A 24,176-nucleotide genomic window follows, 5' to 3' on the forward strand; every position below is an offset into this window, starting at 1 on the left:
ATGTATAAATATTCTGCCTGGTATTAGATACAGCGACAACCCCAGCAGGATTTAAAAAGCGGGCTACCTGGTAGATCCTCTAGCCTTTAATCTCAACCTATCCCTCCTTTTGTCACTATCTGACCACAGGGAGCCAGAGGAGGAGCTGTGATATCAAGTCAAAGCATTCTCTGTCACATCCCCCCCCCCCCAGTATAATAACATAAACATTCAACACAAGCCAGGGACAATAGTATGGTGATGCAAGCTGTATATACTAGCATAATGCCTATTTTCCATGTGGCAAATGTAATTGTGTTCATCAATATAAGCGCTACCAAAGAAGGAGTGATCAGTGTCATAAGCAAGCCTGTTTACGAAGCAGTTCATTTTTCACATTCTGCTGTTGTTGGGATCTGACTATATGGCTTCTACATGTGCTGTGGAACAAAGAGTCAGGTCTTCCCTTTTGCAAGCAAAGGTTTCATCCTGATTGTGGTTTGATGAGCACCAAACCCCCTGTGAAGGAATTTCACATTAGGGTGTGAGTTTCCTCCCCCCCAAAAACTATGTGTTCCTGAAGTCACCTGAAAGCACCGCTGCAATCTCATTGGACAAGGGCCAAGACACCCCAGGACCCCTGTAGTTCAGCCACTGTTCTACAAAACTACCTGCAGCCCCCACCTCAATGCTTTTTCCCCTTCGACGAAATAGCCCCTAAGGCAAAATAGAGTCTGGGCAGAGTTAGAGAGAGTTTAATTTGTGTTTATTTTGTCTTGTTTGTGTGCTTAAGGTACTGTTCATTTTTATAACGTGGTGTATGCTTAATAATCGCCGACACTAACGATCGCTGAGATCGTTGGGGTCGTGTAGAAGTGGCGTGTATTCCATGCTACTGTGATTTATGGTGAGACAGCCGCCAGTGAGATCGAAGCTGCGTCTCATCAGTTCAGGAGGTCAGAACTGCCGGCTGAGACAAAGAGTCGCTGCTCTTGCTCCCCTGGCTGAGCAATCTTCCGTACTCCCGCGTGGCGCAGAGGATCGTAATCGCTTGTTTTATTTCATTTTGTTTGGGTTCCTTTCCCTTCTCTTTTACTAACCCACACACACATATAGCTTTGAGCTAATCTAGCTACGTGCTAAACAGCTACCGGCACATGTAGACACCGGGTCTCCTGTTGGCTCTCCGCCATTTTGGGTCTCGCGCATGAGAGACGTCACCACGTCCAAACTACGTCACACGTCACTGAGCTGTTCCCTCGCTCTCCCCCCCTTTTGCACACACACACACACACACACACACTCCCCCCCCCCTCTTTTCAATAGTCTGTTGATTTTAGATAGCGTGCTCATGAATGTATAGTTGTTGTTAGTTTAGATATTAGTTGACTAGATCATTCGTATTAGAACTTAATAAACTCTGTTATATTTTAAAGAGCAGCTGTCTGTGATGACTTTGTGCATGCGTATTGTGATAATAACTGTATATGTGGTCTGTCCTCGAACTTAAACCTTCACTTTCACTCTGAATGTGTAATAGTACTCAGACTACTGACATTGTGAGTGAACAATAATTATGAGACTTAGTTTTATCGTTTGGTTATTGGTCCCTGTTCGCAGGGTGGTGCCCCGTTATTATGAATAAGCATTAATAATTGTCACTGACATCAATAATTCTATTGATGTCAATAATTTAGTTTCTTAGATGCTGATAACCCAAACACGCTCCTTTACGTTCCCAACACTGTTCATATTGCTTGACGATGATGTTTTTGAAAGGTGCTTTTATACATTTTCATATTTATTGCCTTAGGCTCTTGCATAAGTGATATACCCTCAAGTGAGCAAGGTCGACAGGAAGAGCTTGTCAACACCGCCTGTTTCAGGGTTGTGATCGAGTTTGGAAGTGTTTCACTCAAAAAGATTAATTGTACTGATCTGAAAGGATGAAAAGGAGTTCACGAGGGGGCTTGTTGCCTTGTGTGGAAGAGGAAAACGCAAAGTATGTTTTGCGTCACTCAAGTAAATGCAAAGGACGTTACACTCATGCCCATTGTGTTAGAACAAGCTCAGGCTCAATCTTCCATTGAATTGTGAAATTGTCAATCTTAGCATGCACTCTCATTCTTTCAATTTGTCTGCCTTCTAAATTCCCTCTCAAAGATGACGCTCTCCATGGCCCACGAGTCCCCCCTTCCAAACAGAATTGGCAGTAACTTCCCTTTTATCTTGTATTCTGATATTTATTTCACGTATTTATGGAATCCGTTTGATAGTTATTATCATCCTGTCAAGCAGGATGAGGAGTTTGTCGAACAGAGACGAGCGAGGCAGGAGGGCAGGAGACAGTGCTGCAGTGAGCAGCCATCTTACAGAGGAGCCTTATCATTTCAAATGCAAAAAAAATGTGTAAGAGTCACAACAAAGACATGAATGGCAATTTTCATCAGACGCTCGTCTCCTCTTCACTCTCTCCGCCGGAACATACGGTGTAATATGGTAACTAAGTTGCAACTCTCTCTGTCGCTTCCCTTCTTCTGTTGCTGCGTCTACAGTATCTGTCTTTATCTCTCTCTGGAACTATTAGAAGATGGATCAGGCTGTCTTGGCTCTTCTTTGACACACTCTGCTGATGGTGCTCTTCCACAGGAGAGGCTTGTGGGTGGGTGGCAGCCATTAGAACATGGTAGCACTTTGATCTGCTGGGCGGATTTACAAAATTGCACTTCTAGCTCCTTGTCGGAGGGGAGGAGGTAGAATGTGAGAGAGCGAGCTGTTTTTACAGCCAGTTTCAATGTTAAACGTGGCCGCAGAGCTTCTTGTGTTATGTTTCTTCTTTTTTTGTCTGAATTAATTTTTTGGGGAACCACATCATTTTAGGGCTGGTAGAAGTCCCGAGTACCAAGTCAGGTTGCCTGCACGTTCCACCAGTGCTCCAGGTGAGTCCTTCATCCCTTCATGAATCTTTAAGAAGCTTCCTCTGTGAGACACGGATAAGGGAACTGGCTCCGACATGCCCTCCGCATTGTCAGTGTAATGACTACAAAGCGATATATCTCCCGTAACCGCCACCTCACCACACACACCTTGCTCTGTCAACTCTGCTTAATTAGCAGCACATAACGACCTGTAGTGAATTATTGTTTTTAATTAAACAATTTTACCGCCTCTACAAATACGATCTGTGTTTATGGCCTGGATGAGGGGCAGTCAGCAAGGAATCAGTTACCGGCAATTTTCCCCTCCGAGCTGAAGTGTGGGTGAATCAACGTGCCGCCGCTGAAGATGAGAGAATTAAATCCAATTTCCATTACCGTGATAAAGTGATTACATCACATCAGAGGGTGCCCCAGAGCTAAGCATGGAAATCTGAGCACATGCATGTGTAGACCTGCCTTCAGCACCCTGTGACAACCATGCACGTCTCTGTGCGAATCAAGTGTGCCACGTACACACACACACACATACATTTGCCTCTTTCTTCCTTTTTTTTCATTTGCACACACTAACAGATATAAAGAGTCTATTGAGCCATCACACAGATTAACATTTGGTAGAGTGGGCTTGAATTTGCTCTCGCCATAACAAGGTTCCAGCACTCCCTATCTACTTGTGTATCCAGCCGTCATGGCCACGTTACACCTGGGTGGCTCTGCTAATGACAGCATTTCATTAGACTTGCATGCAGGAGGCCTGGCGCAACCATCCTTTTTTTGTTATTCATAGAGCCCTGTTTCCAGATTCCATGCGCATCTTCGCCCCGTAACCCTTCTATAAGGGCAGCGCATCAACTCCCCTGCACACACGAAACAAACTCTTCATGCTTGAAGATGTGCTCGGTAGGACATGTGTGTGTGCACACACTGGCATCGCAGATGCATTCAGTTGTCTTGCCTGCTACTTGTGCTTTGCTGTCATTTTCACAAAAAAGCAATATAACCCTATCAGCCGTAGGGACCCTAAGTCTGTATTAGGTCTTCAGGGGAGTGTTACATGATGATATCACATTTTCCATTGATGTTATATCATTTCAAATCAATTTAATCGCCATTCAGTAATACGGTTTGGTGTTATATTTATGGTTTTGAAGTTGTTCAAATACAAAAAAATAACTGCAGGTGATGGGTGCCCTGTTCTGAACAGTGAAAACACCTCAGCTGAAATGCTTCTTATTTGCGATATAAATGAAATGTAATTGTGCCTCATCCTTGCTGAATAGACTTGCTGTATTGTCAGTACAATGCAGTGAATTGGAAATCTTTTACATGTACTTTGTGATTTGAATCGGCATCCTTGAAGCACATCTTTTCCCGGTCAAAGCGGATCACTCCCTAATAGCTTTTGGCAAAACAGCCCATTGCTTTGAGTAGTGTGGAGAAACAATTCCTGGGACTACAGTAAATATTGTGGGGGCCATTCAACCAAATGCAATTCCACACAGAAGGGCAGCAATGGAAGTATGTATTTGAAGAATTGACACAGTGGGTTATTGGAACACAACCGTTTTGTCTTTTCATGTGTGCACGTATGCTGGCACCACAACATAGGTGGACGGGAGTGGTTATATAAGGACCCCCACAAATCATTACACATAAAAATGTTGCAATTATAAGTCAGCCTACTTAGCTGATCAAAGCTTCTGCTGCGACTACGCCAACCCCTACCACCTCCTCTGCGAGTGTGTTTTGTTTGTGTCTGTGTCTGGAACAGCTGGATGAAACGTCTGATGCACCATCGGCAAATGTCACAAGTGGTCCATCCTTCTGGGGAAATAAATTGGCTCTCCCTTAAGCAGAACGTATGTCGACAGGAGCTTTAGCATGTGGTGGGAATCGAGACAACTGAAGACGACAGTTTCTGCTCCGTTTTGGCTTTTCTCATTATGATCTGGACAGCATCTTGATGATGAATGTGTCTTTTTGTAGAGTCATTTTTGGGGATAAGATAGCTGAGGGCAACTCATGAATCCTTAATGAGAAGCAAAGCACCATCCTTGGCATGTTTTGTTTCTCTTTTTTTCTCTCTCTTCAGGTGATGCTTAATGTTAATTTACCTAATAATTGGGATATTTAAAATTCTGTTATGTGTAAATGCTAGCGCCAGTGTGCTTAGCAGGTATAGTGTCAACCACAATCCACCTAATTTTAGCAAGCTAACATTTGCCACTTTGCACTTAACACAAAGTATAGCTGAGGCTGATGGGAATGTCTTTCGTTTCTAAGAATGTTGTCATTAACCAGAGTATTGGACACATTTAAATGTTGATGTGATCGTGTCTCTAGATGAAAAGTTAAAGATAACTACAGTTATTACAATTCATCCTCCAAAGGGGGACATGAATGTCGACCATATTTCAAGGCAAATCGCATGGCAATCAATTTGATAGTCATTGAGATATTTCATTGGTGGACTGACCAACTGGCATTGTCTTCTCTAGAGCAATTCTGCTAAATATTCATAACACTCCATGCTCCCTGTTTCACTTCGTGAAATTACCTGTTTCCATTGATTGAAATGCAAAGATATGAGATCAAGGAACACTGAATAAAAAAAGGGAGAGCTAATATCCCATTCAGGGTACAGTGTTTCTATTCTTTTTTATTTATTGGTTTATTTGATAAGGGGCAGTGCACATTAATAAAAACATTTCTGTAAATGCGCCAGAGTTAGCCAAAAGGCTATTTTTCATCTGTAGTCCCAATGATGCTCAATATTTCATAAATCCAGATAACCCATGAGTATTTTTTTCTTGTCTCATGTGGCACACGTGACAGCCGGGTTATATCTACACCAGCACTGACTCTGGTTTCTATGAACACTGTCCATTTTATCCACTCTAAAAACTTTCAGATTCCATGATACAATATGGGTAAAGCTCCTCCATCAAAGCTTTTCACACTGAGGTGGCCCTCGTGCCATCACCTTTCTTGAGAGTCCGTGGTTGGATCTGTTGCGTCCACTTTTGCGTTTTCTTAGCGCACGTGCAGCAGCGGTTAGTAAGCTCTGCTCAAGTCATCACAGCAGCTTTAGTGAGCTTGCCACGCTCCCTCCCTGTTGGGTTCAAGGACATATGCCTGTTTCTTATGGTGGAGAAGACTGTGACCAGTGAAATTTGCCTTTCTCTACAGTGTCTGGAGCAGAGCTTACACAGCCTAAGGAAAGGACAAATAACTAAAAATAGAACTGTGTGAATGTGGATGCTTTATGGCATGTTATGCTATGTAATAGCACATTAACACTAGATTGGAGACTTTCCAAAAATGTTTCTATACATAAGTGACCGCATCCATGGGAAAGACTTTGCTCTCTTTCATGACATTGCATCCAATTCAATGGATGCATGTATGTTCTGTATGCACGGTCTCTGGGACAATTGAATCCCAAATCCTTGCTCTGCTTCGGAATAAAGAGTAAACGAAACATTATTATTGCATTTCCTTGTATTTGTTTGCCATGTTTAGAATAAAGCGTACACTAAATAAATGTGCACGGACAAGAAATTAACATTTAAAAAGTCAAGAATAATTTGTCTCTGCTCGTTAGTTGTCAGACTGCAGTATTTTTCCAGTATTCAGTGTTAAATAGATTTGGTCAATTTTCACAGTATTCATTCGTTCTTTCCATTTTACATGAATATTTTTCCATGTTCAGCATGCTTTGTGACGCAGGCACTTTCCTCAACGCTGTCTCGGGCCCAGCTGGGGAACAACAGGAAGATAAAGACCAGACCGGATTGAAAAAAAATGCGTCCATTTACTCAGCCTTCCCCCGTGTTAAATCTGTATACATTTGAGCGAATAACAGTGTGCGCTTGTGTACGTGAGCTTATGAGCATCATGGGGAACTGGGTGGAGACTGGTGCTGTACGGATATAAATTGAGAGGAAAAGACTGATGGCACAGGCAAAGATATATGCTTGGCTGGAGAAGTTAATAAAATTGAAGCTGTGTTATGATGAATAAGGAAAGGGCCATAAAGGAGAATGTATGTAGTGAATCTCCCTGGCGAGCAGCGCTGAACAGCCTGGTGAGCACACCCAGGGGAAGGCTTTTTAATCTGCAGCCCTTCCCAACACTTTGAGCTGCACGGGGAAATGGGCCCACATTCTCTTTGAGCTTCAATAAGACAGAGGTATGGAAACCATGAGCTGTCCATGACAAATAAAAGTTGAAGCCACGGTAGAATATCAGTGAATTGGAAAGGTGATATCAATGGGATTTTTAGTGTTTTTCTAAGGAAGGGCAGGAGTGTGCTGCCAACTTAAACAAGCCGTTCTTGTTAAAAAGTTGTTGAATACACTGTTACCACATGGAAATGCTAATTATTGTCCGACAAGGGATGGTCATTGGATGCACCAATGACACATACACTGCTCTCCTGCGGTAATAGAACAGGCATATGGTGACCAAAACCTGATTGATTCGAGGGACACATACATTGCTAATGTGTTTGTGATAAAAACCCAAGAGCAATTTTAGTGCATGAGGCTCAACGTACTTACAGTGCTGTACATGCAGCTCTTGTGATAATGAATCCATCCAGACACCTGCAGAGTGAAAACAAAATGACAAAGAGGGAAAATGTCCTTAAAGAAGGAGGACACATGGCTAAAGCATCCTCCAGTAAAGGTAGACACACTGGATATGCACTCATTCACATCACATTTAGTATGCATTACTATTTCTATTAGTCACAACATTGCAGTCTCTCAATATCCATTTCCACAGGATTATTAGTCTCTTTTGCAGTATGTCTTCACCAAACGCTTGATTACTGCTACACCTGCATCTTTTTTTTAAATACAAAGTATCTTGCTGTCTTTCATATCACTCTTTCAAGTGCAATGCATTTACAAGTTAAGTAGAATGAGGCTGCAGCTGCAGTCTGATTCTCAAAAGCCGATCCTATACCAACCACCTAACGAATGGATGTGGTGTAAATTGGAGAGGTGCAAATAACAGTGTTTCAATGGTTTTTGTGTTGAGAAAAGCTGGTAGCCTTCTTAATGTCATATCATGGATTTTGCATATCTGGGTGAGGCAGTGTATACAGTAGGCGGCCGATTATTCAAAAATAGATGAGGTTATTTGGCAGCTTTTTAAATTTTTTTTTAATCTCTAAAGGGTTGTTTTTTTGTCAGGGATATGCTGTCAGACAGACAGCTTTCCATAAAGCTGGAGATTGTTGGTCAAAGTACAGAAAACATGCATGCCAGATGCCTGTTCTTTCATTTGAAATGTTTTTATTTTCCTTCCTGCATACAGTATGCAGTTTAGAAGCCCTCCATTTCAATATGCCATTTCCCGTCAGAGAAATATGCCTCTTTGTGAGTAGTTATGTATTTGAATGACAATATGTCTGACTTGTTTCCTGTTGCTGGGAACTTAGGCCTGTGAAAAGCAGAAAGAATGGTGGGGTCTTTGTGAGCGCAGCCATGGCAGCTGTTCATTTTTCGCCTGAACTGCTTTCAGAGAAGCCAGTTACCTTGCTGATGATAAATGCCTCTGTACGCTGAGCTGTCTCACAACTCCAGCAGCCTTTAAACCCTGACAGCCTGTGCAGGCTCAGCCCCACAACCTCAGGCCTCCAACCTCAGCCTGTCCTTCAGCGTTACAAATCACTGGCGGTCTGTCCTCGCTCTGGCCAGCGGCTGCTTCAGCCGCAGCGGCCCACGCAAAAAAAAAAACCCTACTTCATAATATGGAAGGTAATGCTCATGCGCAGTGACAGGTGAGACCTCCATGACAGTGTGATGTCCGAGGGATCATCACCGAGGCAACACGTGTAGCCGGGAAGCAGGCATCTGTGGTTGAGAGAGATAGTAATTGGTAGTGATTGGGGAGGTATTGGGATGACAGTGATTGCTATCTGCATGTGGACAACAGACATCTGGACACGATGTAATCTCTCATGGAGTGATGATGCCGACCTTGTACCTTCAGTCCAGCCGAATCCCTACAGATCAGCTCCGGCTGTTTGCCTTAATACCTTGAATTTCCTTTCTCTTTAGCTCCCTTCTAAGTCCACATTTTCTGTACTTTTCCACCTTCTCCCTTCCCTGTCATCAAGTTTCTCTTCTTTCCAGCCTGGCTTTGATCTGTCTTCCTATTTTTTTTCCCTCTAATTTACGTCTCTCATTCACTCCAGTCTCTTTTTTTTTTTTTTTTTGCTCCATCTTCTGCTTCTCCTCCTCTTCATCACCAGTCAATCCCTGTGAGTCAGACACAGGGGCAAGAGATAAATGATGGTTGAGAAATGTTGGCAGTGTTTGATTTGATGTGAGTTTGGACAGCTGGAATTGCTCTGTAATCATTGAATTGAATTAGCATACAAATACATGTAAAAACATCCATTTAGGACCTAATTAAATTCCTGTTACATACTGTACATACATACATACTTGTTGCTGTATCAACTTGACTACGGTGGATATGCTCAGAGCAGACAGGTGTTCAGCTGTTTGCGAGCAGAGGAGGAAGTAACAGTATTGTGTAGCCTAAGTGTTCAGTTTGTTTTGTTTTTCCAGGCTAAATACTCTTTGTATTCATTGAAATGGGTTGACAGTATATTTTAAACGTAGGAAGATGCGATCATGTATGCATTTGCATGTGTACAGTACCCTCCCACCCCTGAAAAGCAGGGCTCCAATAGCCCGAAATTCATGTTATGTTCTTTAGTGCAAATATGTCAGACATTAAATGGCATCATTCTTGACAATAGATTATCTTGGTGTTATTATTTACTCTATAGACTTAAAAAAAATAGCAGGCAAAATAGAAATAAATACAAAAAGTTCATTTCAGACTATTCAGGTTTGCAGTCAATTGGAAGATTGTCAGTAGCTTTTCTCTTCTATTTATTCCTACCATCCAACAGTACTGTAGGCCTCAGTCTCAGCACTGTTAACTACAGTTTTCATCATAACTTATTAGTATTTTTAATTATTTCAGTTATTTTGAACTGGAAATTGAAGTTTATAAAAGTGAGCATACTTCGGCAGGAATAGTCGAATGAAAGATGCCGATATATTGCATTTTGAGAAATGTAGGATCCGGTGGTGTGGGACCTTGCTAAGGTTGAAATTTTGGATAACTCAGGCTCTGCTGCTTCACGGTTGACAAGTCTCTGTGTTACTATCCAGTCCCTAACTTTATGAAAAGTGCAATACTAAGTTGCTGCAATCGTCCTGTAACTGTTACAGCAACACATCGGCTAACACAAATAAATAGTGTGGGATTATTTTTGTTTATTTTTTTTGCTGTGATATGAATAAATAAATGAATTACTTGTTGTACCGGTCACAGTATTGTGACATGCAAATCTCAAAAAAGGAATGTGTCCGTGAAAGGAAAAAAGCTAAATTGGAGGTTGAAGAAAATGCTGAACCCAACTTATTTATGACCTTGTTTGGATATTTATCAAAGCACACAACTTTTCCCAAAACTCGTGCTCCAGAGATGCATAGGTCATCTATATACTGGTAAACAGATGAGTCATGGAAGAGGATGCTAAACAGGTGGTATCAACACAATGTCACGGTAGCCATCCGTTGTTAACTTTCAGTTCTGTGTGTGTGTGTGTGTGTGTGTGTTAGCTAGCATGGTATTCATATTAGTGTTACAACTCTGGCATCATATTACAGAGACGTCTGTGTCACGTAAGAGACAGTCGAGGCTTGCAACGTTTTTGTAGGTGGCTCCTTCAACATGAGAAGTGTGAGTCACATGTCTTTCCCTCTCTGTCCCAGATACCTTCAAGGTAAAGGAGACTGACAAGGAAAGGATAAGAAACATGGAAAATGAGATTGAAAAAGGGAGAGGGGAATTGAGTAGGAGGCAAAATCAGGGGAAAGCAAGAGAGGAGTGGAAGAAATAGGACACAGTGAAAATCGAAGCGAAGTGATAGAGCAAAGCGAGGGGGGGGGGAGAGTAAGGGCCTCAGGCTGAGAGGCACCAGCCCAAGTATCATAGTCAATTAACATCCCAGCCCAGCACTAATTCTCAGTCTATTTCAGACCATTAATTATGTGCACCATCAGTTCCAGCTCACTTGGCCTGACACAAGTCTTCATCACACTGCCTTGGCCCCTACAGATCCTGTTTTACCAGAGAAATAGCTGCAGTTGACATATTCATGATGAAATAGAGATGAAAATTGTATGGATCAAGCCCACTCTCTGAATAGAAAATAGATGTGGTGACACTCTAATTACTGACCACAATATTAGTACTATGTAACTATCTAACCATTATATTTTAGGAGATGCTGATGCTATATGTCTATATACTCTGTAACCAATTGACAGGGAGCTCTCTGGATTTATTCTAAAGGTTACAGAGGTCTGGATAGTTTGCTTACATCAATAAGGCTTCAGTAGTTATTGTCAACACTGGGTGGTACTTCGTGGATGGAGCTATCAGCAGGCCCAGAGGGGAGTCAAACCAAGCCTGTACTCTCAGCAGGCTGAGCTGTGTTCCCTATCTCTGGACAGGTTGGCGAAATTGCCCTGCATGGAGAAATGAGGTTAACTGTGGTGGGAAAGGTTATTAGCATTAGGTTATTAGGTTATTACTTTTCTTCCATATCCTGGCCCCAACTTCTGGAGAGGCCTCATCAAACGTGCTGGGCTTTCTGTCTGACAGGTTTTAAGGTGTACTGCTGTAACACCTGACTGCCCTGTTCTAATTTCACCACCAGCAGGAGCAGCTCCTTTATGTGCCATAACCGGCAGCCCAGAAAGCCATCGACCACGGTCCAGAAAAACACTCTACCAATGCTAAGACTAGAAGTTGTAGAACAGTTGTAAATTGATTTTTAAAAAAAACAACAACCCGAGAACAAAACTTGAGGAGTCTGCCAACAGCCGTCGACTAGTATTATCCGGTTTGATTTTACCTTCTGGCTGAACCTTGACAGTCCAGTTTGGAGTTGGCTATTTGGTTCAAAATATGAGAACATCAATTACAGAATGGGAAAAAAAGGACATTGTTATGCAAATAAAGCCACTGGTTAGATGACGTTGTCTCATTAGATGGTGCTAAAAAATAAACGACTGGGCCCCGAGGATCACACACTTTTCTTCCATCAATTTGTTGTTGATGCAATCCAAGAGCCTGCCTTAATCAATTTTGTTTCATCAGGGCAAATGTAATTGGCTTCCTCATTATGCAACTTTTAAAATGTGTCAATACCCTGTTTAGTTGACCGCTCAATCGCTAAACGGTGCAGAGTTACAAAGTTCAGTCCCACTAATGATAATCAATTGACAAATATCAAATAACCAACAGGGACTCTGTGAAGACGAATGAGGCGGTGGCACGAACAGCCACATCTCAGGGGAGCGAGTTAGCCATTCAGCGGCATTGTGTTGTCACCAGTAGCTACCATTGTATGCTGCATGAATCGATCACATCTACATGTAATTTAGCAGAGCCACAAACACACAGAAACTGCAGTTTAAAAAGGTGTCGATCTTTTTGAAACCTTCTTGTCTGTGCTGCACTGTTCACTTTGATCCCCAGCTAAACCCCTATGTACTACATGTTGTAGCATCTGAACATAGCAGGCAAAGGGGGAAGGAACAAGTCTGCATCGCAACACTCGTTGAACTCCGATGAAAGTGCTTAGTCAGCTCCACAGAGCATCCATATATCTGTCACATGGTGTCGAACTATCGTCACCTTCCAGAAGGGCTGTCCTCACCACTGTCAGCGTTTCTCTGCATTTTCACCCCACGTCATTTATTAGGTGTTCCTTACTGCACCCACAATAAGTGACAAGTGAGAATAATTGGACAAAATCCTGAAATTGAGTGGGTTGGATGAGGCATTTTGGTGCCTCTTTGAATCTTTAGAAAAAAAGTGTTTTGGCAGTCGTGGCATCTCATCGTTGATTGAGATCAATTTAAGTCGATGCTGATGATTGCAGTCTGTTAATTTGGTGAATGGAACTAAAAAGAAAAGCACTGCTTCTGCCATTTTATGAAAATGTATTTGGTTTCATGACTGACTCAATTGGCTCGTAATGACGGCTCCTGGCTAGGCTTGTCACCTTGCTCTGTGGCCCTAACAGGCACTTTCTTCAGTAATGTCAGCCTGCCACAGGACAGAGGAGAGAGATGCATTTTAAAAACTTGTGTGCAGAGAAAGCTGGCAGGTGTTGATGGCTGTTCACTCGGCTTGTGAAAACCGACCACAATGTATTCTACTTATTTCGTTGTAATCCCCAGTTTTATATGTTAAAAGTTAAGAATGAGAACATTTTAATGCTAATTTTGTCCCATTTTCAGATATCAGTCCTCTTAAATTTACTGTGCATGTATGTTGGTCTTTTTTTGTTGAAACCTACTGTCCAGCCGAGCAGATACATCACCAAGAATAAAACCTTGTTAAATAGGACATAAAAAACATGTTCCTACCAACCCACAAACAATATGAGTGCAATATGACAACCCAGTCTTCTTTGTGCCGCCTATATCAGAAAACATGTGATTTAACGAGTCATTCAGATTTGGTTCCCCTTCATCTGTCACATGCAGGCCGATTATAATATAACCCCCCCGCATCTGACTATCTCCACCCACGGGCGCTAAAACAGAGCGTTTCAGACAAAAGGGGATTACAGGTATATGAGAAGAAAAATGTTTTTCATGTTAACATGTTCTGGTATAAACCTAAATCTCGAGTATGAACCTGAAAATGACCATAATATGTGCCCACTGTTGTTCAGCGGCTGTCTGTGATTGGCCAACTGCAGACAGTCATTAACTCATGGTAGACCAGCTTTTGTGTGCTCTAACTGAAAAAAACAATCTCAGCTACTCAACAGCCTCAACATAAATGATGTCAGTACACAAATATGGCAAAAACTAAGAATCAATATACTCTCTTAATACACCTGGTATTGTTGCCTCACAATCTTCTGCAGTGTATGAAAGCATCCATAAGTACAGAGATACTGGGTCAGTTTCACTGAAAAATAGCTGCTGACCTGGGGATAAAGACAATGATCTTATCCCATCTTTTTAGGGTGCTTTTTTAGGCTCCCTTGTGTTTTGAAAAGATATGGCGAGGAGCAGACAGGCATTTCAGGACTGTCTGAGAAAAACAGCATTCAGTAAGATCACATGTACCGCAGGAATCACACTTTTCACGCCTATCCCTCCTGATCATTTCAATGTGTTTTCTTTTTTTACTTCTATACTTGTTTTCCTATTTAAACATGGTCTTTTTTTTTTACAATGAAGTTTCTTTCAAAGGTGCATTGTCTGCTCTCTTACTACGAATTCCTATCACATCCATTCATGTGCTCAGCTTTGATTGATTGTAGTAAAATGAATAGATCTCGCCTCACCCGTTTGCCTGCAAGCTGAGTATCCTTTACAGCGAACAGCGAGCCTCGATTCTGTATCACGAATACATCGACTCTACCATTTATTTTTTTTCCCTCTCAGCTGCCCCACATTCACTGAAGACCTCCATCTGCCAGGCATTGTTCAGAATGAAAATGGGGGCCGAGAGCAGCTACAATGGTGTTGAATTACATTTTTTTTAAATATCATGAAAGCAACCATAGACCTTCATTACTTGAAAAATCTAGGGCGAGGTTCATTCCTCTGAGGTTTAAGTAAAGCATAGTCCTTGTCATAACTTAACACCTCTTGTTCCAGATATTGTAATGTGCTCTTCTGAGATGAACTTGCTTCAGAGTGGGAATAGGAAAATCAGTTTGAGCTAAGTTAACATTAAAAGACAGGGAAGTCAGCGGACATGAATAAGTCAGAAGGCACTAAGGGACTCTTTTTGTCTGTGACGTTGGAATCAAAGAGAAACCCGGCTGGCTAAAGGAATTAAATGGCACAATAATACATGGGGCTGATGGGGAATAATGTTAGAGAAGTTGGAAAAAAAGTCATCCATGAAATTGCTTGTTGCATCCTTTAAAACCTCTTGATTGATGGTGGCAATTTTAAAGCTTGGCAGTTTCCCAGTTCAGCATTAGAAACAAGTACTCCAGGGTTCTCCTGAAGGAAACAGGCACCCTTTAACCCAGTTCATTGACAGCCATTGTTAATATACATTTATGGGCGGTATTCAGTGTGCAAGATACCATTAACCATATGTTTCTCTTGTGAGTGCTACGCTTATGACCGTTGCTGTAACTGTATTTCTACCGTCCCCTCAGTATGAGAGAGAGCACACAGATTTAAAGTTCTTATATCATACTCAGAGTCCATTTATTTTATTCTACCAGTATGACTGATGTGTTAAAAGGAAAGACTCAACGTCCAGCCGGGTTTTTTTTTTATCTCAAACTGAGCCAAAAGCGGAGGTCTGAGAAAACTGAGAACCGTTTTCAGAGTTTAAATGTCAGAATGAATGTCTACTCTCCAAGAAAACAGTCATTGGTTGGACTCTGTTACGCTCTATTATGCTCATATTTATAAATGTATGACTTCAAATCCACAGATGAATCTTTTATGCCACTCAAGATGACACATTTCCTGTGTTATGAACTCATTGTCATATCAGTCACCCAAATAATTACGCGGGTGTAAATTGAAAAGACAATGCCATGATTATGGAAATGAGACATCATTTATCTGAACTACGTTAAGATTGTAATTCCGCATCACTGGGGTGAAATGCGTGCGACACCTTTTTACGAGATTAGCAAACCTGTCGCATAATTACACGAGGAGCTCCCACGGTGAGAAAACCTAGTGGAACAGATCCCGGTAGAACAGGACGGGATTGTCTATTGATGAGAAATTATCTCATTATGACAAGAAACCTAGCTCGGTGAAAACCATCAAAATGATAGCACCTTTTCTTAACGGCACTGTGTATGATTTGGAGTTTGAATGTTGACATGCAGGACTTACTCATCTGTTTTTGCTCTACTGAACTAGAGATAATCTGAGTCGACACGACAAAATGTTCGTCGTGATGTGTGTCCTTATCATGTTGAATGTCTTGGGAGTCTCGTCCTGAGGAGAAAGGGTCAGTCATAGCATACGTCCCCTGCCTTCAGGCATATGTCCCCAGCTCTACCTGAGCTTTTTTTTCCATTTCTAACGTAAGGTGGTTGCACTATCCCCGTTCCCCCCCAAACACACACTTGTGTATATTTGATCTTATTTAGCCAGAGAGCCGCGCTGTATGAATAGTACAGATGAAGTGAGCTGTACGCAGAGGGGACGGAGATGAAGGTCAACTCACCCCGACTGCGGGCCAGCTGTCACAAGTGGACAGACAGTGGAATCACCTGAAACCTGAATTGATTCCTTTGAGCGAGAGAGAGCGACATTTTAGATATCTGTTGACCTCCCTTGATGGAATGTGTCATAGACAGACCAAGAGAAAGACTTCAGACAGACTGCAAAATGTCATTTCAAGGGAGAAAAAGAAAAAGGTGCCTTTTCAAAGGTGCTACTGTCCAGCTCCCATTAAGACCACTTCAGACTGAATGTGAACTTCTGAACTCAAGTAATGGTATTTGTAATGCAGTTATTCCTCCTGTGTAAAAACACGCAGAGCTTCTGTATGTTTTGTTGCCACATCTCACACAGAAGGTGCTGAATCCACATCAGCATAAATGAATGTTTTTGTATTATTTCCCTTATAACGGTACAATAGAAGTGTGTCTATTGGCGCCCTCCGTCAAACAGCCGCTGCGGCTGACGTGATGATTTATTAACTCAAGTTGATGAAGCTCTACTGAAGAAAGCTACTTGATGGAGTCTTCTAGCAATGGAAACAATTTTAAGCCAACTTCACAGACAATTAGGCACTTTAGCCGACGGACTTGATTTTGAAATAAGCTGAGCTCCCAGCAAACTCACTTATACCTCACCACAATGGAAACGCTCCAAGGCGTATATATTGCAATATTTTTTTTTCATGAAAATGTAAAAATCGAGCTGAAAATGCAACTTGCTGTATATCACCTGGATAGTCGAATACGTACATCACATATTAATAACTCAGCGGACAAATTGCATCAAAACTACTTCAAAAGGTATTTGCATTTCACATAGTCACTCAGCAAAGAACACTGAGCTGAAATGCCCTTTATGACAATAAAGTGCATATTTTAAATCCTTTCAAAACCGGATTCTTTTTTTAATGTATCGTTAGTAGTCGCAGACATATCGCGACACTATCGTCTAAAAAATGATCGCAATAGTACGTAAGCTATATCGATATTTTTGCACAGCCCTATTTTATATGTGCAGGTGATTTGCTTATATTCCTTCACCACAATGATAATATGTTCCCAGCAAGGTCCTGACTTTGACGGCAGATTTAATACCAAGCAGAGCAGAGTAATGCAATGATGATTTGATGTAAAGAGAATATAAATGAATATCCTGAATGCTGCTTAAGGTGAGAAGATCTTACAGTAAACGGTCTTGGCCACTATTTAACAGATGATTAGATATGATAAAGATGTTGGAAGGTATACAGTATTCACCACATGCTTGTAAATCAATGTCATGTACCCATTTGATTCCAGGGTCTTTCTGTTTAAGGCAGGGGTGTCCACACTTTTTCACCTTGCGAGCTACTTTTAAAATGACCAAGTCAAAATGATCTACCTACATAAAAAATGCTAAATATCTATTTATTTATATATATATATATATATATGTATATATATATATATATATAAATACCGGTCGATCGCGATCGACGTATTGTGCACCCCTGGTTTAAGGGCTTGTTGTTCACCTATGGGTACAAATAGAGAGTTCATGCAACATTGGGATGTTAATGTGTTTGCTAAGATTTGACATTGTTCTTCAACATGTTAGCACCTGAATGTCAGACAGTGATAAGAAAGTGTCTGCACAAGTGTACTGTATGTGCGGATAGGAACAGGTAGAGAAGAATGTAGTTGTTTGTTTTTAAAGACTCTTCCAAAAGCTGCACGTGTTGTTGTTTAGACTTGGCAACGCCAGGGAAAGTTTGTATTTGTCCATTGTGAGAGCAAGTTTTAATTTGTGACACACTATATGTAAGTACTATAAGGCTGTTCAGCATGCAATAGGCCTGCGTGTGTGTGATTTGTATTTTATAATAGGGATTTGTTTCGGATTTTTAGCTTCTATCTTTTACTACTATAGTTTGACATAATATTACATATAGGCCCCGCTGGTTTCCCATTGAGGTATACTGTAGGTGTATCACAGTCCATAACATCATTAAGTTGTAAGGAATATTAAGGAGGTAATGTATCATATGGCGATACTACGCTGAACTTTCATTTTCTGCAACCCCATAGAAGTGCTTTTATATGCCTTAAGGTTTGTTATGAAATGTCGACACTCTAAAGAAGCATGTCTGAGTGACTGCATAAACACATGTTTGTGAACCTGTAATTGCAGGTTATAGATGAGTTACTGCACTATGTACAGTTTATGTCTACGTGTCTACGTGCTGTCAAGGGGGGGGAACCTCTCTTCTAATTATTCCATTACTTCTGTAATTTCATTAACTAAGCTTTTCCTAAAAGAAAAGGGAGAAGCAGAAGACTGTCAGAGGTAATTAAAAGATAAGGTGAACAGTAGTCTGCTTTCCCCAGCTACATTAAGACATTTAGCTTCTGCAGCGAGAGCGCAGTATCCCTCAACACAGAGACACCCACGCATAGCGCTCACTGAATGGATGAGGGAGGTGCTCTCCCACCTGCCAATAGACCCCTCACAGACATTCACCGGAGGGAGGTGTGTTGCAGTCCCGTGGCGTCGTAACTGGTGAAATATGAAATGTGACGGGGTGCACAATGGTTGTCAACACGAATGACTCGTAAACAAGCAAAACATTACAGCCTACACCGCGGTGTTCATTTATCCAAAGATTGGAGAGGAGGTCCGACACCATCTCCAATACCGCTTCTCACTCACTTTCTTTTTTTTTTGCGTTGTCTTATGGTGTGCATAAGCCATAAGCCTTATGGTGTGCATAAGCCAAGTTTGCCATTCCAAACGTGTGGATCATTCAACTCGCTGTGTAACTGTTTTGCACTTGGTTTGTTTCAGCCTCAAGCAGATTGTGAGCAACATACCAAATCATTTTAACAAAAACAGAACTACAAAATGTTTGATTTATTATTTATAGGAACGCTGAAGAGGCTCTGAGTAAGTTTTATCGATATTTTACAACCCAAACCGCTATTCAGGGAATTCTATTGAACGACTTTAAGCATTTAACACATGTTTGTTCAGACATGGTTTTGTTGACATGATTAAAAGAAAAGAAACGATGCTGCTCCGTGCTACAAATAATTACAGAAAATAAAATAAAACACTTGGTCTGCAGAGGCTGTTTTGCGGCTTTATAGCGAGTAAAACAAGCATCTCTCTGGTTGTATAATGAGTGCAGATGGGGAGTTTTAACGAGAAACTGACACTCTGAGTATTGCGGAAGCTATTCCACCCTCCAGCTGCAAGGATGAGAAGCATAAAAAAAAAGAGCAGATTAGAGGAGAATGGTGGATCAACTTCATCAGTTAATTAAACTCTATTGCAGCTTGATGAGCAATTAATCAAGGCAGCGTGCGGTGTGTCAGGCAGGGCTGAGTTCTTCGGGTGCGGTATATTCGCGCCGTACAGTCTGTTCCCAGGGGGGCAGCCCTGCAGGGAGCAGTGCTTACCGTGTTAGCAGCCCTAAAATCGTACAGGGTGCACTGGATCGGGTTTATTTAAGCAGCTATCAATCACACTCTGGCATAAGCCGCATCCAATTCGAGCTCCAGGATTAGGCTCCTCTCTGCGAGAAACTACTTGTCGAGATTGAGTTTCAGGAAATGATAAAATGTATAGGATTATTATTTCAAGTAATTTTGATGTTTAAAGCAAATGCCAGCCCTGTTTCAGAGGGCAGAGGCAATGACAGTCAAAGTTAATCACATTAATCTGGTCACAATCTCAGCCTGAAGATTTAGCTCTTATCTTTCATCTGATATCTGACTCCCTAAATATGATGGTTTGGCTTTATGTCCTTTGTCTCTTACCCTCTTTCATCTACCTCTTCATCTCTTTCAAGATGAAGAAGGCTTTTTTTATGCTATGGAAATTCGAGTTGGCAGTTTGTGACTAAATGTAGTAAATGTATTAACGAGACCATGGGGAACATTAAAAGTCAATTGAAGGAGGGTATTAAAAGCAGGATTTTAATTGGGTTGGTCCCTTCACTAAACCTTTTTTGCTGTCTCTTCTTCTCTTTTTTTTCCAACAGCAATGGTACTAAAAAGTTCTAAGTGAATGTGTTCAGTGTGTGGTAGTCCTTGAAAGAAAGTTGCCCTTTGGAATCGCGGATTCTAGTCTCAGGTTAAATCTTACTATTAAGTACTTCAAAATATAGTATTTGTTGTGTGAAAATCAGCCTGGGTGTGAGGTCAGCTGATGGCAGGGGCTCATGGCTCTGCTGCCTCTTGCTGCAGTTAGTCTGGCTGGACCTGCTGGATCTTGCTGAAGGGCTTCAAGAGAAGAGGGTAAATCTCTTAACCTGAATGCAGCCAACACAATGTTTTACTACAAAACCAGTGTCTGCAGATCATCCGCTCGCCCATTCAATTTTGAAAACCTGACACGAGCACTGTAGCCATCTGCTTTTCATTTTTTGTTGATTGGTGCTTATGCCCCTGAGGAGTCAGTAAATTGTGTTAGTGCTGTAGCTTTAATGCATCAGATTATATAATCTGTTGAAATGACATTGCAAAGCATACAATTGTCCTAGTTTTGGTAACGTGGTGTGACACATTACAAATGGTTTTAATTGCACTTTAGCTTGTGGCTCTTGAGATGTGCTCGACTCATTCTGCACTTTAAGAGAACTGGGCTCTGTGTGTGCGTGTGTGTGTGTGTGTGTGTGTGTGTGTGTGTGTGTGTGTGTGTGTGTGTGTGTGTGTGTATGTGTGTGTAGGTGTGTGTGTGTGTGTGTGTGTGTGTGCGTGCGTGCGTGCGGGGCTTAAAAAAGAGTCTGTCTGTGCATATGGGAGAGTCTGAGAGAGAGATGTAGATGTAGTGTAGTATTGGCTGTGCTGACTGGATAATGACATGCAGAGTGCTGCGCTGCTCCAGTAGGTTGAGCCTCCAACCAGATGCTCCTTTCACTGCAGCTCATAAGCAGAGAGCGAGGCTGCACCAACATTCTTAACTGCATTAAGCAGTAAGATTCAGGGTCGGCGATCATATACTGGTAAAGGAGCTTATTAGAGTAGATACCCATAGCATGCGGGCCTGAGGAGACTGAGGCTAAGCTGGGTTCAAACTTCCTGTGAGACATTCTCTTAATGTTCCCATGCTTATGTTTTTAACCTCTCTGCGTAATGAACTCAAAATTCACTGCAGTTTAATGATTCCGTCTCACAGATTCAATGATATTGTAATGTTCCACTTACAGAGTCGGAGACAGGGTCCTTTCAATAGGTTTATTCATCACAACCGGTACTCTTATTTCCGAGTCTCTAGCGAACATTAGTCGTCGAACTACTACAGTGTGTTACACAACAACAACAACAACTCTCCTTCCGGTTCCGGTCTAACCCCACAATCACTAGCTCCCGACACAGAACCGGCAAACCCACTTTACAGGGTCGCTACAGTATCATTTCAGCAAGCTTTGAAGCTACATTGGGGCTTTTAAATTGATGATGAGGGCGTGTCTACAGTATTTTGAAAGGGAGGCACAGAAGATTGTGCGTGTGTGTGTGTGTGTGTGTGTGTGTGTGTGTGTGTGTGTGCGTGTGTGTGTCCGTGTGATGGATAACTGGCTGAAAAAAAAATGAAAAAAAAGATTGCACTTTTAAAGAACCAGATGGCAGCATCAGACAGAAGGCCAGAACAGGTACGCGCACTGGAGCTCAAGGGGATACTCTTAGCCACTAACGATTAAATTTATTGAGCTGATGTCATAAAATGAACAAAGGACAAAATGCACAGTACACCATGCTGTTAAAATGTGTTTTTTTCGGGTGGGGGCATGGTATTAAGAGCAATGCATGTTTAAGACCACATATGTTAAGTATTTCTTCCAATCCAAGGCAATACTCCATACAGTAATCTGCCCGGTTGTAATCCAACATGTTTGATATGCACTTGGACTAGGATCTAACACAGCAAAAAAGAAAGTGATAAGAAACATTCCTCAGGGAGACCATATGTTACTGTATATGTTACTCTAGGGGGGTGACAGATGTGAACGCCATAGGACTGCAGCAACACCACATAGAGAAGAGAGCTACTCTAATGACATCATGTAAGATTGCCTCCCTTCCATGTTTCTTGGTTCATCATGTTTTAGTGGAGTCTATTTTAAGAGTTTAAAAAATGTACACACTTTAAAGGCTCCTCTGATTAAAATGGCCTTTTGTTTTGTTATTTGAGAAAAACAAAATGCCGATTACAGTACTGGTATGTCTAGAATCTGGCAAGTGTCGGTGCCAACCCTGGTCCTCCTCTGGACCCTTCCCTTGTGACGGGACAAGCATTATATATTTACAATGGGATCCAGGCCAAAAAGCAATAACCATGTGGCTCCTTTCAGTGAGATGGACCGCCCATTTTAAAAAGCACAGTCCAGCTAACGCACAATAAATGCTGTGTACAAACTGGCTTTATTAAAAAAGTTTGTATAATTGAATCATGGTTATTCCATTAAGTAATCAATGTAGTTACATTGCAATAAGTTACCATTACCCTTTATCCTCTTCCCAGAATTACTGAAAATTGAAATGAATATTTCATCATTACCAGAAGCAAAACAAGGTGTTTCAAAAATAGATGTTTTCCGTTTAGAAATAATAACTCAAAATATCATTGATGAGTGTGGACGTATTTGCATCCTGTTATGACACAAGACCATTTTTGGACACATTTTACTTTATGGTCCTTCTGCTTTGTTAAGATGCAGAATAAAGTGAAGGTTGCGCCCGCTAAAGGATCGTTACTAATGGCGTGATAAAGAAATAACATTTAATCACTTTTGATTTACGAACAGTCCCTTAGCAACGCTTTGCTTTCTAAAGCAGTCATGTTTATTGTCACTAAAAGTTTTTCTTTTCTGTGTTCTTCTCTTTTCAGGAAAAAGGAAACATTGCCGTTGTATTTAATGTCGGAACAGACGACATTAATATTGAGGAGACGTCAAAGTTTGTAAATGACGGAAAGTACCATATAGTGAAGTTTACGAGGAGTGGGGGTAATGCCACTCTGCAGGTGGATGACCTGCCAGTCATTGAGCGCTACCCTACAGGTGAGTCACCCACTCTGCCTTCAATTACATCTGCCACTGCTAAAAAGCGATAACATGACCAAGAGATTATCAAGTCAACGAGTAATGCTTTGTCTGTTAGGATGGTTTAATGGTGACTTGGCAAGTGCTTTAATTGCTTTTTATTTGTTTCTGTTTCCAGCAGTTGTTACGAATAACACAAGTGTTGTTGAGTTTTTTTCTCATCTCTGATGTTTATCGCTTTACATTAATCAATGCTGTTAAACAACCCAGGTCTGTGTAAATGGATTGCACTTAAACTCTACCATAGTCTAAAATATAAACTGTATAAAAGGGCAACCACCCACCCTGTCCACATGTCTGCATTATATTCCCCATATAAATAAACAATCCACCTACAGTTTATGCTCACAGAACGGCAAATCAATAGACTATTTCCAGACAAATTACCACTTTTACTGTGGCAAGTAATCGTGTGCCAGTTCAATATTTATTTCTCTGCCGATACAGAAGATTGATTGAATTTAGGCAACGGGGTGGACAAACCTTTAATAACGTACTAAAACTAAATGAATGCCTTAATTAAACTGTTGCTTACTCAGAATTAGATGGCAGATGATCAGTTACATTCAACCATGCACTTTACATGTTTATCATTTTCACAGCATACACCACAAGTACACATAGACAAAAATGAAGTTGCATTGGTTTACTCTGTCATTACTAATGACTTATAATACATATTAGTTTGTGTAGCACTTTACATAAACACAGTTTACATGACAGTACAAGATGAATTCCCTTATTACTGGCCCATGTAATGAGTATTCAGTAATTTAATTGAAAGTATAACATATGTTATAAGTTCCAGCTGTTATGACTGAAATATTTATACTGGCTTTTTCTTTTATAGTGTAGTGGAAACTGGTAAGGTATATAGATGGAACTGTGTCTCTGGAA

At 41.2% G+C, this 24,176-nt stretch overlaps 1 protein-coding gene across 6 annotated transcripts in view; it reads left to right on the forward strand.

Moving 5' to 3' along the window:
- LOC306785869 (neurexin-1a-like) overlaps positions 1 to 24,176 on the forward strand; it is a gene marked incomplete at its 5' end in the record, with an annotated part of 228,738 nt that overhangs the window by 160,670 nt on the left and 43,892 nt on the right. For all 6 annotated transcript variants that reach the window (XM_079280409.1, XM_079280405.1, XM_079280407.1 and 3 more), the window contains one exon: positions 23,066 to 23,237. In XM_079280409.1, coding sequence (XP_079136535.1) covers positions 23,066 to 23,237 — 172 coding nt within the window. The remainder of the gene's footprint in view (positions 1 to 23,065; positions 23,238 to 24,176) is intronic.

Source organism: Melanostigma gelatinosum, assembly GCF_949748355.1.
Source record: "Melanostigma gelatinosum genome assembly, chromosome: 12".
NCBI lineage: Eukaryota > Metazoa > Chordata > Actinopteri > Perciformes > Zoarcidae > Melanostigma > Melanostigma gelatinosum.